Here is a 20,932-nt window from a genome sequence, read left to right on the forward strand (position 1 = left end):
AACAAGCATAAAAATTTCCCGATTTTGTCCAAAGGTACTTCGCGGAGCGTCTCTATTTGTCAACATCCAAGGTTCCTTGATTGTTCTCAGTTCTCAGCAGACGCTGCAAGAAGAGTCACGTTATTTGCAATTTCTTTGGAATTCATCGACTAAACATGGCTTCCTCAAAATTGAGTGACTTTTATTACGAAAAGAAACGCATTGCTCATCGTCCAAGTCTTAAACACGGTAATCACCAAATAATACAATCCTTTTTTTTTTCTCTTGTTAATGATTGCCTACCTAGAGATTGAGATTGAGATTCACATCACTAATTAGACTCTAAGACTGACTAGCCTAGACCCTCTTAGCTAATACTAAGTTAGAGTGAAGTGCCACATTAGTCATTCAAAATAGTCAACGATTACCATTGACCCTAGCGAGATTGTTCTTGTACTTAGTGCCTTCTCGATACAATAATTATCTCATTATTTTACAAAATCGCTCTCAAAATGAAAATAGCTAGATAGGCAATTTATAATGCGTCATCTAGGATGCCTTGTTTACCTGTGATTCTGTGATTACAATGTCAATTATAAGATTTTCTGATCTTCTTGATTCTTTTTGTAAGCGTTCAACCTATCTATAATCTATTTTGCTTTATGACTATCTATGTTTAGTGTTTTACCCAATAATAGATTGAATAATGATTCATCCCATGCATTTTTAATTGACTCCTTTAACCTAAAGTGCGTCTCTGTAAAATATGTCGTACAACTCTTACAGATCTCTATACCTACACTGTGTTGGACACGATTGACAATTGACCAAATCATTGGATTCAAGTCAGGACTCATTGGAAGCCATAAATCAGATGTGATTTCTGCTTTATATTCATACTGCTGTTATTTTTGAAAACACAGTATGTGCACTGTTAACCAAATAGCACATACTGTATTCTTTTTTAAAACGGCAGCATAAGTGTAACATTGTTAGAAGAAAAATTGATTCCAAACTCTATCCCAATCGGTCATTTGTTCTACAAGATAGATAGGTCAACTTCCTACAATAGTCATAGAAACAAATGCACATTTTTTTCAGATCAGAGTTTTCAACCCCAGAAATACACAGTAGGTTTTGTAAATTAAACAAAAAACTTGCGTGTGTTATGAATACTTAATTGGATCGAGTTATTATTGTATTTTGTCTTTTTTAATTTCAATAGTCACCCAGATCCTTTTCTCCATCAATTTTAATATGTTCCAATTATAAAAAAGTAACTATTGTTCTTTCTAAATAGATGGTGGAAGTACTAGCAAAGCATCTACTGAACAGCAGAGAAATAGAGAGTTGCAAACACTAAAAGAATTTGATCTCAACCAAGATTACGGGCCTTGTATCGGTAGGTCACTGTCACATGATTCTATGATTACAGCTTTGTTGTCTTGTGGTGGCCTTACCGTCACTTACATTGTCTGCCACTTTTTCTTTTCTCAACTTCTCATCTCTTTTGTTAATTTATTATTCACCAATGCGGATGATAAAATGACTTGTTATAACTATCATTATTATTATTATTATTTTATTATTTTATTAGATCATGCATTACTCAACTTTTACAGGTGATGGAGGATTTTACCAAGTTAATTGATCGTGATCAATGCATTGATGTTGTTTATCTTGATTTCCGCAAGGCTTTTGATTCTGTACCTCATGAGAGATTATTCATTAAACTAAAAACATATGGATTTAAAGGGAATATCTTTAACTGGATTAAAGACTTTCTTAATAATCGAATACAAAGGGTCATTGTCAATGGTGTGGGGTCGGATTTTAAGAATGTAATTAGCGGTGTACCCCAAGGAAGCGTATTGGGACCACTTTTATTTCTTTTATATATAAATGATTTACCATGTGGCATAAATTCAGCCTGCAAACTGTTTGCAGACGATACAAAGATCTATAGTACAACTGAACATCATAACATTCTACAAAATGATATATTTTCACTTTTCAAATGGTCTACAACATGGCATTTGGATTTTAATGTTTCGAAATGTAAAGTATTACATATAGGAAAAAATAATCCATGTCATAATTATTTTACCGATACTTCTATGTCAAATCTACTTTCCGTTGTGCCTTATGAAAAGGATGTGGGAGTTACTTTTGATTCACATTTGAATTTTGATTTACATATTGATAATTGTGTAAGCCGTGCAAACAGAATGATGGGAATAATATATAGAACCTTTATAAGTCTTGATAAAACCACATTTTTATATTTGTATAAATCGCTCGTTCGACCAATTCTAGAATACGGAAATTGCATCTGGAGCCCATTATATAAAAGACAATCTATTAGTATTGAAAGTGTACAGAGGAGAGCTACCAAAAAAATTTATACAATACAGTATTTATCTTATAAGGAAAGGTTAGAATTTCTTGACTTACCCAGTTTGAAATATAGAAGAATTCGTGGGGATTTAATTCAGGTTTATAGATTGGTACATGGTCTGGATAGGATAGACTTTTCTGATTTTTTTTTCATATTCTAATATTACTTTTACTAGAGGGGACAAGTTTAAGATTTTTGTCTCTAGATGCAAAACAAACATAAGACAAAACTGGTTCGGTATTCGTATTGTTCAGAAATGGAACAGTTTGAAATTTGAAACAAAGAATGCAAAATCTATGGATTATTTCAAGGTGTTAGTAGACAGGGAATTATATGATGGGAGATTTATATATGACGAATAATACTTGTTTGCTCTGCTGTTGACATGGCTTTCAATCTTGTATGTATATATTATGCATTGTTATATTATTATGGTTATCTTCTATACGCGTGTGTATGTATGTGTGTGTGTGTGTGTGTGTGTGGTTGTGTGTGCGCTTTGCATGTCACGGTTAAAGATATATGTTTGTACACCACATGAGTACATTTAAGTTGAAATACTATCTTTACCACGTGTATCGTTATTGTAATATTTAATCAATAGATTTATGGCATTACTAATTAATATTAAGGGCATTCAAAGGATCTTATCCTATTTTGCCCTATACCACATGTTATGTTATGTTATGTTATGTTATGTTATTATTTTTATTATTATTATTATTATTATTATTATTATTATTATTATTATTATTATTATTATTATTATTGCAAGAAGTGACCTGATTATGAATTAATTGAGAACAACAACAAAACCTCAATTGCCTTGTAGCACCTTATCAAAGAAAAAGAAGACTCATTTGTATAAAACATATCATATTATGATGTAGAATTTCCATGTTTCTATCTTGACAGGAATAAGTCGTCTTGAGCGTTGGGAACGGGCACAGAGACATGATTTGAAGCCTTCTTTGGAAGTAAGAGACCTCATCCTGTTTCATTCCAATGACAAAGAGTACACAGAAAGGTAATGATAGTTTTTTACAATCTTTTCTTTTCTATTCTTTTGTTGCTATAATTCTTTATAATTTCTGTGTTTATTTATTTTCTTTTTCTTTTTTTTTTTGTCTTCTTATTGTTTGTTTAATTTGTTTTTCCTTTGTTTTTGTTGGTAAATTGTGTGTGTGTGTGTGTGTTTGTGTGTGTGTTTGTGTATTGTTTTGTAATTCTAGAGAGAAAATATGTGTGTGTGTGTGTGAAAGAGAGAGAGAAAGAGATAGAGAGAGAGAGAGAGAGAGAGAGAGAGAGAGAGAGAGAGAGAGAGAGAGAGAGAGAGAGAGAGAGAGAGAGAGAGAGAGAGAGAGAGAGGGGATTGTGGACTTTGCATTTATTTGTTACGTTGATAATACAGTGGGACTAATTTGAAAATATTGTGAGATTTGTCAATCAAATTCACTCATCCCTTGGTCTGCTGTGTTTAATCGTACACCTAACAAGTCTATACTTTTCAAATTTAGTTTGTTCCCGGATACAAGTGTTAACAAAAATGTCCAATAAGGAAAAACTCTGGATAGTTAACATCCATGTTACTGAAATTAACAACATACTTATTTGAAAAAGATGAAGAGAGATATGAGCAGCGATAATTCATTATTAGACTTGCTAAAAATTAATGATGTTCTATTGCTAGTCAGATATACTATCATCTATTTTTTAAAAATCAAATTAACAAAAATAATTCTTTTTGAATTGAATTCAGTACTTATGTTTATGCAAGGTGATCCTTTAAAATGTGAACATCAAATTATGAGCACCTATGCACATCTTTATTATGTGGCAACTTAAAACACAAGTCAAAGCAGTATGGGCATACATAGTTAAACACACAATACGGCACACATGAAGTGTTCATATTTAATTGAAACTTTCTTTATGATCTGAATAAATCGACACTCACAAAAATAATTTCATCCTTTATTTTTTTCTGCAGTGTATGGTATAGCTACAGCGCTGTGTTGTGACCCTGTTCATAAACAAAAAGATGATAACAAAGGATAATAAGAGTATCATGTTATATAAGATGATAAAACACAATGACATCCTCATTATTGGCTCCTCATTCACTGTATTAGCATGGTTACAATCATAGCAAATTATTCCTTTTGATTTTTTTTTTAAAAATCAACTCTCTGAGATTTTTATGTGGATAACGCAATTTGTTATACAAATGCCGTTTTGAAGTGGCAAGGATGTTTTATTAATTTATTATTGTTTAAAGTTTGTTTTTTTAAATTAAAGAATCAGATATCTAGTAATATTTTATTTCTGAAAGTAGTTGATAGGATGCTTATCTCATAGAAGCAGTGGATATGTGTAATACTTGTTGTGAGGTCCATGAAAGTCCAAGGAAAATATTTAAATTGCTTGAAAATTTACATATCCTTTCAATTATTTCTCTGCAAGCTCCTTTACAAGCGTGGTTAATGGAAGGTATTGGTTTTATTTACAACATTTTTCAAGAAACTGAAAACAAAATTTAGTTTTCAGTGACATTGATGTGTTGATTTTCTTAAAGGCGGTAGTGATGATGATATCCTGTCTTTAAGAGATGAGAACACATATTTAAAATGGCAATCTGGCCATTATATTATGTCAAGAATTTTAGTTGGGATAATATAAGATTGGAGGTTGAACGTATTGGTCAGAAAATATAGTGACAACTCAAGTGTACCCTAGGTATCATAACTTATATTTTTCTTTTCATTTGAATATGTAACATTGACTCTAATACTTATTCTGATTAAGTCGTTCTATGTGAGGAAGAAGAAGATAAATATGAGGTATCATTGTATTACTTTTAATTTTTATCATATCCAGACTTTTGATAACACAACTCATTATATCCTGAATGATGAAAGTTCTAACTGTGAACCAACGTGTCAATCTGATATTTTTGTCTAAAGGAACTGTAGTCAGGTCACTCTAATCCAGAACATCACAATTGGAATTTCTCCATTCTCTGGACAGATCGATTAGGGATAGATATTTTGCTTCATTTATACACTGTAATCCGGAGAAAAAAAATCCTAGGATTGTAGATGTTCAGATTATGGAGACATGACTCTATATGATGAAATCTGAAGTCAAAGAAATAAGATTTGAGAAAAGAAAGACTTTTCCAATTTTAAGAACCTACAGTCACTATGTAAAGTAAAAGCATTTTATCAAACTCAGATATAAAAAATTCTGACTCTCAATTAACCCTCTCCTTACCAACTACAGGAAAATCGTCTCATTTGTTAAGATGCAACCAACATTTTACTCATTCAGATTTATATATTTTGTATATCACGAAATTTGAAGAAATTTTTTTGTAATCGTTATGAAAAACTTAATGCCCTATTGTAGAGTTTGTTTGCTAAGCAAAATTATGTATAGCATGTATTTATTCCTTTTTAATAAGAGTTTTAAAAATAAATGTATATGTTGGATGTTTATATCGTTTGGGGAAAATCCGGAAAATGGTCTGTAAAGAGATAATCAAATTCACATTTCAGCACGTCGTTCATGTCATTATAATATTGGGGAAGCTTGGGGAAGATAGTCTCATATGAACGATAAACACTGCTGTCAGCTGAAGATAAACTGCGTTAAGATAATCTCTGGCTTAAAATAAACTCTGAGGCTTTTCCCAATTTTTCTGCTCTAAATCATGCCTGTTATAAGCTAGCTCTGTCGACAAATAATACATAGTAAAAAAAGTCTTAATTTAGCCTAGCTTAACAGGAAGCTGGGCTGCCTTTTTGGGGATGTTTATTAGCGGGGAACAACAAATAGGTTAAACACATGTTTGTGTTGCTGAAGAGTTGTTTCCCTTTAGTTTTGGATAAAATAAACCTCGGATAAGCTAATTCCTTTCTCTGGTCCATGGGAGTGTATCTGAAGCAGACTGCAGTGTACTGTTGTTATATATTTTTTTTAAAAAGAAACTTCAAAGGAAAGACCAAATATTATGTTTCTCTGCCTTCAATCTCTTATGTCTATAACTAATACTAAATATTAATTTTACATGATTACCAAAGTATTTTTTTTAATGCACAATGTTTCATAATGATGTAGTTTTGTTTTTATCCCATAAATGCTTGCTTGTTTGAATTTTACAAACAATTTTTATTTCTACATTTACCCCAATCGTACTGGTTGTTCATGTATTTATATCAATATAATACAACTTTTCTTCAATTCTTAAATGTGTACTTGTCTATGAATATTAAAATTTCTCTCTCTCTCTCTCTCTCTCTCTCTCTCTCTCTCTCTCTCTCTCTCTCTCTCTCTCTCTCTCTTCTCTCTCTTTCTCTCTCTCTTCTCTTTCTCCTCTCTCTCTCTCTCTCTCTCTCTCTCTCTCTCTCTCTCTTCCTCTCTCTCTCTCTCTCTCTCTCTCTCTCTCTCTCTCTCTCTCTCTCTCTCTCTCTCTCTCTCTCTCTCTCTCTCTCTCTCCATATATATTTCGCATTTCCACTTTTTCATCGTGTTATTTGCACCTCACAAACAAGCTGTCAATGGATCCAAAACTTCCATTTCATAAAGTACAAATTACTTTTTAGGCACTATGTTATGAGATGAAACACGATACCATATGACCACATACTCCACACTCGTATGGTTGAAATAATTGTTATTTATGTACATGTGAATTTATAATGATAAATAGATACTTTTACAAGATATTCAAAAGTGCCATTTAATATTGAAAGTAGTTTTTACTACTATTTGAGAACTGTTAAAAACGAATGTGGTATTTCTGTTGATTCTATTGGAGGATGTAGTATATGTCTTTTTAAGATTATCATTGACATCACTATTTTTAATTTCGGATTATGATATTGTCCATACTTATTCCCCGCATTTAACTGATAATTCTCGTAACTCTGTTCGTAATTCCACATCATTACAACAACTTTCACTATTTTAAAACAATTATCATATCCGCTTCCTTTTTATTAGCGCTGAAATTACCTAAAAGCGCTGCAAGCGCCATAAAACCCTTTTAAAAAACAAAACAAAACCATAATAATTGACCTTGCCACAGGTGATATGTGAAAGAGGACGATTTTGGGAGCAGTGTTAAAAATTGAGCATCAGCAATTTCATTTCTCAAGTAAAAGAGCACGAAGATACAGTCTTGTATTTTTAAAAACTGACTTATGTTCGTGTGCCATAGATGCATATTTGAATATAGCACCCTGTCATTGATTTTTATCAGGCTTTCTGGGTGGGGTTCCTGGCCTCCCATTGTGGGCAGGGTAGTACTTACTGTGTCTTCTATCCCGCTATATCTGTTTTCCAAATTGCTTTCTGCCCTTGTCTTAGAATGATAATAGTTGGTTTTGCCCTGGCCCTGGCCGTAGTGCTTAGCTGGGAGGGAAACAGTCAAATGTATAGTTACTGTTTTTTGGAGATTTTTTTTTTCCTTGTAAATTATCTCTCTGTTATGTATTATTATGTTTGTTATTTTGAATGTATAATGTAAGCATTTGAGTGTATTCCTCTTAGTGGGATCTTGTGCTGGTGTATGGGTGAGACATTTAGGTGATCTCAAACAAAGTACACCGATAGTGTGCTCTTGGAATCTACATCTGTTCCCTATTTGAACCACTCTCCTTTTTCTTACTTTTTCCTCAAGTCTCTTTTATCATTGTACACCTAGAATCCAATTGTCCAATTTTCTTCCTTTTTACTGGCGCTGATATGACCTAAATGTGTTGCAAGCGCCGTAAAACCATTAAAAGCAAAAACAAACATTATCAGGCTTTGGCTAGAAATTGTCATTTTGATAAGTCATGCAATTTTCTAGTTGATAGGTATGATACTCTGCTAACAGTGGTTATTTTGATTTAAAATGATATATTTGATTCCTATTTATTGGATTGTTCCATAAAGTCAAAGTGTGTTATTTACTTTTTTTGTTAAATCCTAATCATAAAAGAAAAATGTATTCCCAAAACGCACATTATTTTAGATTTGTCATAAAATAGCATGTTGATTTTATAATTGTATGGAAAACTTTTAGTTCTCCCCACCTCCACCCCACTCCCCTCCCAAAATGGGGATATTATATATTTTATCTTACTATTGATGTGAACAGGTCAACAATGTGACTCCCATTCATTAATGATATCATCGATGATTTTGATTTATTTTTATTGTGCAATAAAGTCATAATGTTTTCTATAAACTTGTCTCTAGTTGATGATTGGTAGCATCTGATGCCAGATGATCAAATGTACAGATTCCGTGAACCGGGTGGGGTTCTTGACTGTTTCCCTTTCAGCCAGGACCAGGACAAAACCAAGTAATCTCATTCTAAGACAAAGACAGAAAGCAAGTTGGAAAACAGATATAGGGGACAATTGTGGGCAGTGAGGTACTTGCTATCTCTTTTATCCCCCTATATCTGTTTTCCAACTTGCTTTCTGTCTTTGTCTTAGAATGAGATTACTTGGTTTTGTCCTGGTCCTGGCTGAAAGGGAAACAGTCAAATTTATAGTTAATTTTGGGAGATGATATTTTTTTCCCTTGTAAATCATCTCCCTGTTACGCACTATATTATGTTTTGTTTACATATTATATATGATTTGTAAACATTTGAGTGTGTTCCTCTCAGTGGAGACCTGTGCTTGTGTCTGGATGAGACTTTTAGGTTGTCTCAAACTAAGTATACTTTGATAGAGTGTGGTCTTGGAATCTACATCTGTTCCCTATTCGAACCAACTCCCCTTTGTCTTACCTTTTCTTGGGTTGACCTTACTCGAGTCTTTGTTATTGATTTTTGACATCCGCGTTTATGAGTATTTTTCACTTAACTGTATTAACCAGAATATGAAAGTTCATGGTAACACAGAGTTTTGTGTGTTGGTCCGTTATACTTCCGGATGGCAATGTTGTGAACTCCTTGGCCAAGCGCATACTATCTTAGCATGAACGTTTATAGTCTGGTTAATACAGTTTAGTGAGAATTACTAATAAACGCGGATGGCAAAAAAAAAAAACAATAACAAAGACTTGAGTGACGTCAACTTCCATATATATTATATTGCGGTGCACTAATCTATTGATGCCATGCGTAAAAAAAATACTCACAACATTCGCCAGCTGGATTTAACGTAGCAACACACAAAACTATGTGTAACCTTAAACCTTTATAATTTATAGTCTGGTTGATATAATTGACTGACAAACTAATCATTAATAATGCTGTCTAAAAACTATAACAAAGAGCTAGTGACGTCTCTTTCGTTCCTTCTATAGATGGCGTCAAAAGACAAATCCTGGTGTCATGCTATAGATTGTTCGAAGTTGACGTCACTCAGGTCTTGGTCTTTGCTGCGGGTGGTTGGATGGGAGCATCACCCTTGAATCATATACCTATGATGTTCGCATGGGTGTACGATCCGATAGTGATGTCGTTTCTTCTTCTCTTTACTAGCCTATCCGGCTTCTTTGATTTGTGATTGTATTTTTGACAGGGGATATTTTTTTTCCTGTAAATCCTCTGCCTGTTTGTTCTTGGTTATTTATAGTTTAGCTTATGATATCTTTAGGTTATGATTTTGATTTACATTTGTACTATTTTTGTTAGATTGCTTGTTTTTTTGTTTCAGCGGTCTCTCATATAACCTCAATTGTGTTGGAAGAGACCTAAAGCAACAAACAAACAAAAAAATCAGGTCTTTGTTATTGTTTTTTGCCATCCGTGTTTATGAGTAATTCTCACTTAACTGTATTAGTATTATCCAGACTATAGATAGTATGCGTTTGGCTTAGAAGTTCACAAATTGCCATCCGGAAGTATAACGGACCAACATACAAAATTGTGTGTAATCATGAACGTTTATAGTCTGGTTAATACAGATTAGTGAGAATTTCTCATAAACGCGGATGGCAAAAAAAAAAAAAAACCAATCACAAAGACCTGAGTGACGTCATCTTCGAACTATCTATAAACGTTCATGGTTACACACTAGTGAGTTGGTCCGTTATACTTCCGGATGGCAATGTTGTGAGCTTCTTAGCCAAGCGCATTCTATCTATAAGGTAACGAAGGCTACGGTTCGTCATGGTACGTTTCAATCCTCACTGTAATACCCAATAAACTTGTTTTGATTACGAGCGTCAATCTGGCCGGAATGAATGGGGATAATGTGATAATAATGTGATGTCAAAATACTGGTTCCAATCTCCTTGGACGTGTGAAACCAGTCCTCCGGAGGACTGGATATATTTATTGTGCAACCGATCTTCTGGTTTCAAAGTGATGGTATCGTATGTTATAGATAGTATGCGTTTGGCTAAGAAGCTCATAACATTGCCATCCGGAAGTAAAACAGACCAACACGCAAAACTGTGTGTATCCATGAACATTTATAGTCGGGTTAATATAGTTCAGTGAGCGTTACTCATAAACGCGGATGGCAAAAAACAATAACAAAGACCTGAGTGACGTCATCTTCGAACTATCTATAGCTTCAATGCTGGTCATCAATAAAGATCATCCACCCTCTCGCGTTTACGCCGTAGCCTTCGTAAAGTTATGGCCTGACACTGACCAAAAAATGAAGTCAAAATGCCAGTCTTTGCCACAAAAGAAAACAAATCGTGAGTTGTATTCAATAGTTCAACCAATGTTATAACTTGTTTCCATCTAACGGCAACTCACTAGACGGTGCAAAAACCAAATAATGACGTCAAAGTGTGTCAGGCTATAGATAGTATGCAGATGACGTCACTCAGGCCTTTGTTATTGTTTTTGCCATCCGCGTTTGTGAGTTGTTCTCACTAAACTGTATTAAGCAGACTATAAAAGTTCATGGTTACACAGAGTTTGTGTGTTGGTCCGTTATACTTCCGGATGGCAATGTTGTGAACTCCTTGGCCAAGCGCATTCTATCTATAAGATAACGATGGCTACGGCCTGACACTAGAACCCTCTAGGACTGGCAGTTTGACGTCATTTTTTAGGTATGTGTAGCGTCTAGTGAGCTCAAGGAAACAAGTTATTTCATTGGTTAAACTATTGAATACAACTCACGATTTGTTTTCTTTTGTGGCAAAAGACTGGCATTTTGACGTATTTTTTAGTCAGTGTCAGGCTATAACTTTACGATGGCTACGATAAAACTAAGTTTAAAGTCAACGTGATCATGAAATTAGGAATTTATTTTTTTAAAGGCCAATAATCAAATATCATTCATATCATTTAGTAATCTAATTTATTGTTTTATAAGTTAAACTTATCATTCAAGTTAAAGCACCAAATTTAGTCCGGCATTATAACATTGATAAGGCAATACTCTTCAACAGTCGTAACGTCACTTCCTTCCTAATGACGCATGGTAACTTAGTAACACTGGCTCTAAACTATCGGAACAATGGCGGACGCCCGTATGAAATATTTCTCCGGCGAGCATAAAGGGTATCCAGAGGGGAAAAAACACATAAATTTGATCATGTTTTGACGTTTACACATTCTGATCACAAGACATATGAAAAGTTCTAGCCAGCATGAAAAATAAAAAGTAATGATTTTCTTTGTTTAGAACCAAGATGGCCGCCGTTGCCGGGCGGCGTGACATCAGACTATTGAATCGTATTAGTCACATAATATGAGTGATTTGCTGTTTCAGCCATGGAATATGAGATTTTTTTTAATACACTTTTTTTAACTGTATTATTTCTGAAACCAAAAATGGATGATTGAGAGGAACTGGTTCATCCCGTCATCTTGAGGGAATTCTTGATTGAACCGTTCTAAATCGAAGCACATGTAATAATATTATTTTAATTCCTAGAATTGGGTAATAATGGTGGTGATAATATGTAATAATAAAAATAATAAATGATGATGATGATGATGACAATCATGATAATGATGATGATTATCATGATGATGATGATAATAATAATAATAATAATAATAATAATAATAATAATAATAATAATAATAATAATAATAATGATATGATATAATGATAATGATAATAATAATGATAATAATAATAATAATAATAATAATAATAATAATAATAATAATAATAATAATAATAATAATAATAATAATAATAATAATAATAATAATAATATGATGATGATGATGATGATGATGATGATGATGATGATGATGATGATGATGATGATGATGATGATGATGATAAAAATAATGATAACGATAATGTCGTAGTCCCATCATTTTGGAATAGAATGGAAATAGTTTATTTCATATCATCGAGGGAATTCTACTTTGAATCGCTCTGAACTCGAAAGCAAAGAATATGTTAAAATCTATTAATAGGACTGTTCATGTAGTCCATCATTTTGGAATAGAACAGAAACAGTTTACGTCATCTCTTCCAGGAAGTTCTACTTGGAATCGCGCTAAATCAACAACAATATGTAAAACTATTTTAATCAGGACAGTTCATGGTGTCCATTTTGAAAAAGAATTAAAATAGTTTACTTGATCTCTTCGAAGAAATTTTACATTGAATCGTTTTAAATCGAATAGCATATAATGAAAATGCTCATAAAAGAGTTTATGTATGATTAGACTTATGGCGGATTGGTCATGTCTGTGCATTAAGCCATAAACTATAGGTCCACCTTCACTTCTCCATTTTCTTGTCATGTTTTGGTTTGCGATATTTTTCTGTTGAAACCCAGCTGGACAAATGCACCGTCGACTCAAAGCGCATGCGGCCCAAGGCTCTAATATTGCTCTGTTTACGAATGGGTCATGTTTATATAAGCCTAATCCAGCATAGAGTTGACCCATTTCAAGATACGCACAGGGTTCATCTCCAAAGAAATGGTACATACTTCTCGCAGTTCGAAAAGGGGATCTTTCTGTAGGTCCAGGCATTTGGCAGCCTCTTTCCTTTGCTCGTTCAACAATGTTGTTGAAACCAGCAATATTTTGAAATCTCGTAGATGAATCCATATAGACTAAAATATTTCCTTGCACAATGTGAGCTTTTACCATTAATGGTTTCCAAGAATAACACTTTAGGTCTCTAATAAAATCTGGAAACTCATTGAAAGGAAAATCAATGACTGTGCAATTACAATATTTCACCAGCTGCCCACGTTCATTTAGTGTAAGACCCAAATTGTAATAGATCAAGACATAGTTTTTCAAGAATGGAAAAATGGTTTTATGGAGATTCTTTAATAGTGCTTGAGATTCAAGAAAATGATTTGAAGAGGCCGCCGTGAGCAATACGGTGTCGTAATAACCATAGACTTTGCTTCTCATGTTGGCTAGAGTGGATATGTCATTGAAAGACAACTGGAGTTGTTTAGGGGTAACGAGTTGAATCATTCTCTCTCTGGGGTCTTCGGAAATCGACATCCTTAAACACTTGTCATTGTTACAGCTGTTTGCAATCGATGCTTTCCCCTCGCATCCTGACTTTATTTTCCATTTGTTAAGACTTAGGCTTGCATTACGTATTTTTTCTCCCAAGATGTTAGAAAGATCATCAACTGAAAGATCAGGAATGCCTCCTGTCTTATGAGTTTGAGAGTTAGATTCACCAACTGAAATGTCACGATTGCTTTGAAGTTTGTATTTCTGTGTGGCTACACCTTGATCTGTCATGTTACCTTTGTCCAAAAATGGAAGATGTTTGATTTGACTTTCTTTAAAGTTTCGTTCATGAACCGTTGCATCGCGATTCCTTTCAAATGCATTTTGTTTCATTTGCTGATAAATTTTATCGACTTTGTCCTTATCAAATGAATAAGAACTCTGGTCCGAATCATGACCATGAGCGGGATTTTTCCTGTCATCATTTTCTTCATTGATGGCATGAACTTGTAATTGTGGAATGATGTCTTTATTTTCGTTATTCTCAACAATCACTATTGGTCTCTCGTTTTGAGTACCTGTGATAATGCCTAAACTTGTATTTCCGTTTTTTGTCTCATAGATGTGTTGAAATTCATGAACGTTTTTTTCATAGGTTATTCCAATGAGAAAGTATGTGGCGACGATGATGAATAGGCAAAAGAAGACGATGAACCATTTGTGTCTCATGTCGATATATTTCATCAGGCCTCTGTCAAATCCCCTTGAGCCATAGGTTCTGAAAAATAGACATAAAATTGTGCTTATAGACAAAAAAAATATATAATGATGATGATGATGATGATGATGATAATAATAATAATAATAATAATAATAATAATATTAATAATAATATAATAATAATAATAATAATAATAATAATAATAATAATAATAATAATAATAATAATATATATAATAATAATAATAATAATAATAATAAATAATAATAATAATAATATATAATAATAATAATATATAATAATAATAATAATAATAATAATAATAATAATAATAATAAATATTAATAATAATAATAATAATAATAATAATAATAATATAATAATAATAATAATAAATAAATAATAATATATAATAATATAATATAATAATATAATAATATAAAAATCAATAATAATCATTAATCTTATCATCATCATCATCATCATCATCATCATCATAAAAATAATATTAATCATAATAGGTACTCATGATGACAATAATAATAATGATAATCATAATAATAAGGAAAATAATAATAATAATGATAAGAAGAAGAAGAAGAAGAAGAAGAAGAAGAAGAAGAAGAAGAAGAAGAAAAGAATAACCCTCTGCTATTCATCAGCCGAATACGCCTTAAAATTCCAAAGAATAGGAAAGCCTAAGGCGAATTTTTCGAGGTGATGGTGCTGATGATGGTGATCATCATCATCATCATCATCATCATCATCATCATCATCATCATCATCATCATCATCATCATCGTGGCTTATCCCTCCGCAACTGCCAACCGGAACAAGTTTCTGTCCTGCGCCATCCATCCTTCCACAATCAGTCGATGGCTTATTCATCCATTCGCTGATGTCTTGTGACCACCTTCTTCTTCTTCTTGGTCTCCCTCCCCTCTTTTACCCTCCACAATACATTATAGAAATGGTTTTTTCAAGGCTGGCATGTCTCTTGATACCGTCCAAAAAAAAGGCAAGTTTTAGTTTCTGTATAATCTTGATGAGATATGGCTCCCCAATGCTCAGGGACTCTATCACATTTTTGTTAGTTTCCTTTGCTGTTCAGGGAATAAGGAGAATTTTCCAGTAGCATTTCATTTCAAATACATTAAATTTATTCAAACCGGGTTGGGATTTGTTTGTTTGTTTTTTTGTTGTTGTTTTTTTTTTTTCTTTTTTTTTTTTTTTTTTTTTTTTTTTTTTTTTTTTTTTTTTTTTTTTTTTTTTTTTTTTTTTTTTGTGATTGTCCATGATTCACATCCATACAATGCTATTGGTAATAAGATGTTCTTAATATTTTCATTTTCAGTTGGATGTTCATTTTTCCATTATGTCATTATTTTTTGTCAATTCTGTTTGGGCAAGTGAATATCCTCCATCTTTATGAGATATCAATTGAATATTTCATATATGCCTATATTAATCAAAATAATTACAAAATTGTTACATATATAGTGAAAATAATAATAGAATAATAAAATAATAATAATAATAATAATAATAATAATAATAAATAATAATAATAATAATAATAATAATAATAATAATAATAATAATAATATAATAATAATAATAATATTAATAATAAATATAATAAATATAATAATAATAATAAATAATAATAATAATAATAATAATAATATAATAATAATAATAATAAATAAATAATAATAATAATAATAATAATAATAATAATAATAATAATAATAATAAATAATAATAATATAATAATAATAATATAATAATATAATAAATAGCTAATAATAATAATAATAATAATAATAATAATAATAATAATAATAAATAATATATAATATAATATCTAATATAATAATATATAATAATAATAAAATAATAATATAATAATAATAATAATATAATAATAATAATAATATAATAAAAATAAATAATAATAATAATAATAATAATAATAATAATAATAATAATAATAATAACATAGTATAGTAGTAGTAGTAGTAGTATAATAATAATAATAATAATAATAATAATAATAATATAATAATAATAATAATAATAATAATAATAATAATATATAATAATAATAATAATAATAATAATAATAATAATAATAATAATAATATAATAATAATAATAATAATAATAATAATAATAATAATAATAATGAATAATAATAATAATAATAATAATAAACATATTAATTCAATACCAGATGTGTGTTACCACTGATAGTCTAAAATATATATAATAGATATAATAATAATAATAATATATATGAAAAGTAGTAGAGTAGAGTAGTAGAGTATGTAGTAGAGTAATGTAATATATAATATAATAATAATAATAATAATAATAATAATAAATAATAATAATAATAATAATAATAATAATAATAATAATAATAATAAAATATATAACCAATCTACAAAACAGTATAACACAAATATAAACATATATAATTAACAAAATAAAAAAACACATAACACAAAACTGAAGACACATACCAAGTAATCTAACAATATAAGAATATAATAAAATATACAGAACATTTACTATTGCAGATAGGTATTCATAATCTATCAAAAAAGTACTAAACAACAACAACAACAACAAAAACAACAGGATTTTTATTTAATCTAGTGAGCTTCTCATGAGATGAGATTCTAATTTCTTTTTAAAAGAGTTCACAACCCCGTTCCTAACACTGAATGGTAAAGAATTCCAGACAGCGGGAGCAGCATGAATAAATGCACGATCAGCATTGGTCTTAGATCCTTTTTTAGTAACACATAATCGTGATTGAGAGTTGGATCTTAAAGAGCGTGAGGGAGTGTAAAAATGTCTGATATATAGGCAGGAGAAGTTTCATTAATATGATTATAGCACATTACAGCAATTTTACATGCAATCCTAAATCTAACAGGGAGCCAATGTAAAGTCCAAAACAAAGGTGTGACAGGATCACTTTTTTTCCATTTCAAAACTAATTTTGCCGCTTGATTTTGAATGCGATGTAGTTTGCTGAGAACATTATTTGGAATAGAAAACACGAGCATGTTGCAGTCATCAAGTCTAGAAAACATCAAGGAAGAAATGAGGGTTTGAATAGCTTCCTGATCTAAAACATTAGCCAACTGTGAAATTCTTCTGAGCTCGACATATAAACTCTTACATAAATTATCGATATGGCAATGCATGGAAAGGTATAGTCAAAGCAAACACCCAGATTTTTAGTTCTGTCAGTAGAATGGACTTTTTTAGTTTCAATTGCAATAAAATTTTATACTTTTAGGATCACACACGTTTTTTCTTCGTTCATTTTGAGCATATTTATTGTCATCCAGATTTTCACATCTTCTATACATATTTCCAGGGTTTTTAATTAACGAATCTAATTCAGACGGATGGACAGAGCTATACACCTGGGTGTCGTCAGCGTACATGTGATAGCTGTCCTCATGCTTTCTTATTATTCCCCCCAATGGTTGTGTATAGAGAGTACAAAGGAGCGGGTCTAAAACAGAACCTTGGGGTACTCTGTTTAAACTGTGTGGGTTAGATTTGATGTTGTCTATCAGGACTGATTGAGTACGCCCGTCAATGTAAGACCTAAACCATTCTAAGGCGTTCCCTGATACTCCAAATGTCTTTAACAAACGTGTAATTAATATGGGGTGATCTATTGTGTCAAAGGCTACGCTTAAATCTAACAGCGCTGAGATGGATATTTTTCCAGCATCATCAGCACAAAGAGCTCATTATTAATTTTAATTAGTTTCGGTGTTGTGTGGTGCTGTCTGTAGGCAGATTAATAAGGTTCGTAGAGATTATATCTAAGTAAATGATTTTTAAGTTGCCTAGCAACCACATTTTTAAGGATTTTAGAGAGAAAAGATAAATTGGAAACGGGACAAAAAATTTTGAGCTCTTCGGGGGATAGATTTTATTTTTTTTAGCAAAGGGGCCACAATTGCATGCTTAAAAGAATGTGGTACAAATCGTGGAAACAGAGATTCGTTTATCATTGAAGTAATAAAGGGTAAAAGGATATCAATATGTGAAATGAGTAACGATATTGGTATTGGGTCAAGAATGCATGTCTTTGGAAGTGACGATTTGATGATTTCTTTGACTTCATCCTCTGTAACATGAGTGAATGAAGAAAACAAGACATCGCCTTCGCAGGTCTTAAAGTTGGGGGTTCCGTATGACTTGCTATCTAGTTTCTTTCTACTTGAAGCTACCTTTTCCGGAAAGATTTTTCCAAATAGTTCAGGATTATCTCCCACTGGAACCCACGTAGGATATTTGGATGATTAAAATAATGATAATAGAAATAATTAAAATACCAATAATAATAATAATAATAATAATAATAATAATAATAATAATAATAATAATAATAATAATAATAATAATAAAACATGAATGATGATGATGATGATGATGATGATGATGATGATGATGATGATGATGATGATGATGATGATGATGATGATGATGATGATGAGTCCCTCAGAGCTATTAGCCCCACGAGGCCGGAGATTATCCCGGTTTCTTTAGTTTGAAACGGACTATAAAAATAGTTTGATTTCATTTGGATAGGACGATAGTCAATCACAAAGTACATTCCACCAGACCTAACAGATCTAGATACCCGATTAACAATAACAATGTAAATAATTTATACCGCACCTATTCCATATACAAACAGCTCTAGCATCCTTTTCAATACAAACATCAAAGCTACAATAACAGGTCATACACAAAATATGCTTATATCAATATCATGAAAAATAATCCATAAACGGAAACTGGTTTTAATCTGTCAAATATTTCCTAACAAAAGAAGTCTTAATATTTCTTAAACGTATCGCATTTTCTTAAGGATCACGAGATCTTAAATAAAGTTCTTGAAGGAGAGTATAATAAAATAAGGTTGCATATAAATATGAAGGAACAGTCTTGTTGATACATTTATAGCAATGAACAACAATTTTGTATTGGTGTCTTAATTCAACAGCCAGTGAAGTGACAATAACATGGGTGTAATAATATGATCTCTTGCCCTTTTTCTTAGAATGATCCAAGCAGAATGATTTCGGATGCGCTGCAATTTGTGAAGGAGACAGTTTGGAATATTATGAAGGAGCGAATTACAGTAATCTATCCTATAAAATATAAATGATGAAACAAGAGTTTTTAGGGCAGTACTATTTAAATATTTGATAATTGTGAAATCTTTCTAAGTTCGAAATGCAATATTTCACAAAGGTAGTTAATGTGTTTCCGTTGATAAGTCATTGTGAAAGTATACCTAAGTTTCTAGATTTTTCTGCGAAATAGATCATTTCATTGATAATCACAACACAGTTGTTTTGAATGGATGTTGTGAGCTTTGGATTGCAGAAATTGACTTCAGTATTGTTTTATTTTTTCATTTTATTTCAATTTATTCACAGACATCCAATTCTTGACAATTTCAATGCAATTTTCCATGGAAGAGACTAGACCATCCGTAAGCGCCGGTTTAGTTGACATATAAAGCTGTGTATTATCAGTAGACATACATGTGATTATTAATATTATATTGTCTGATGACACTAGCAAGAGGTTGAGTATATAAATGTTTAAAAGGGGGCCAAGGACGAATCCTTGAGGTACCCCAAAACTCAAAATAAAAGGGGGAGAAACGTTTCCGTCAACCAAAATCGATTGCAAACGGTCAGTTAAACAAGATCGAAACCTATCTAACACCAGTTCCTGTTAGTCCGAAAGTTATAGACAGGCGCTTTAGAAGTACAGTGTCAAATGCTGCGCTGAGGTCAAGTAGGGCGAGAATAGAAATAGGCAGATTGATTCGGTTCGAATAGATTATATTATTCTTTTCCGAGTGCCTGAATAATCTGTCGGCAACAATATTTTTTCTAGTGTGTTAGATCGAAAGGGAAGGTTTGAGACAGGTCTAAAGTTTTAAAGATCGTCTGAGGACAAGCTATATTTTAAGAATAGGTGTAACTATAGCATTTTTAAAAGATTGAGGAACTGTGCCATTCCGGAGAGATTCATTTATTATAATTGTTAAAATGGGAGCAAGATGCTCCAGATGGTTAACAAGTAAAGGTATTGGGATGAGGTCAAATTTCCAGGTTTTAGAAGGTGAATATTTTATAAATGAAATTACCTCTTCCTCGGTCGCTTGCGAAAACTCACAGAGCAAGCTCTCGCCGCCAAATGGATGAAAGACTGGTTGACTAACTGCATACGAATCTTGTTGTTCTCGAATTTTAGTGACCTTGATCTGAAAATAATCGCCAAAAAACAGAAGGAAGATCAATAGATTTGTAAGATTTTGGGTATTTCTTACATGAGTCAGTCTTTTTCTTTCCAGAAAGGGTGTCAGCTAGAGCAAAAAGCATTCTTGATGTGGTATATTCCTCTATTTTCT

At 31.7% G+C, this 20,932-nt stretch overlaps 2 protein-coding genes across 2 annotated transcripts in view; one reads left to right on the top strand and one right to left on the bottom strand.

The window, feature by feature from the left end:
- The first annotated feature begins 58 nt into the window (after positions 1–58).
- On the top strand, positions 59–8,612 carry LOC144969090 (DNA polymerase delta subunit 4-like). The gene is made up of 4 exons (XM_078908138.1): positions 59–228; positions 1,280–1,381; positions 3,293–3,404; positions 4,368–8,612. The coding sequence occupies exons 1-4, from the start codon at positions 156–158 to the stop codon at positions 4,396–4,398; spliced, it is 318 nt and encodes a 105-aa protein (XP_078764264.1). The 5' UTR covers positions 59–155; the 3' UTR covers positions 4,399–8,612.
- A 4,191-nt stretch (positions 8,613–12,803) lies between these two features.
- LOC144969425 (uncharacterized) overlaps positions 12,804–20,932 on the bottom strand; it is a 12,359-nt gene continuing 4,230 nt past the window's right edge. Inside the window, exons 2-7 of the mRNA XM_078908536.1 lie at positions 20,669–20,785; positions 19,175–19,230; positions 18,556–18,772; positions 17,387–17,556; positions 15,410–15,563; positions 12,804–14,517 (exon numbers count right to left, since the gene is read on the bottom strand). Coding sequence (XP_078764662.1) covers positions 12,852–14,517; positions 15,410–15,563; positions 17,387–17,556; positions 18,556–18,772; positions 19,175–19,230; positions 20,669–20,785 — 2,380 coding nt within the window. The 3' untranslated portion in view covers positions 12,804–12,851. The remainder of the gene's footprint in view (positions 14,518–15,409; positions 15,564–17,386; positions 17,557–18,555; positions 18,773–19,174; positions 19,231–20,668; positions 20,786–20,932) is intronic.

Source organism: Berghia stephanieae, chromosome 3 (assembly GCF_034508935.2).
Source record: "Berghia stephanieae isolate SIO BIC M18660-M18661 chromosome 3, UCSD_Bste_1.3, whole genome shotgun sequence".
Lineage (NCBI taxonomy): Eukaryota > Metazoa > Mollusca > Gastropoda > Nudibranchia > Aeolidiidae > Berghia > Berghia stephanieae.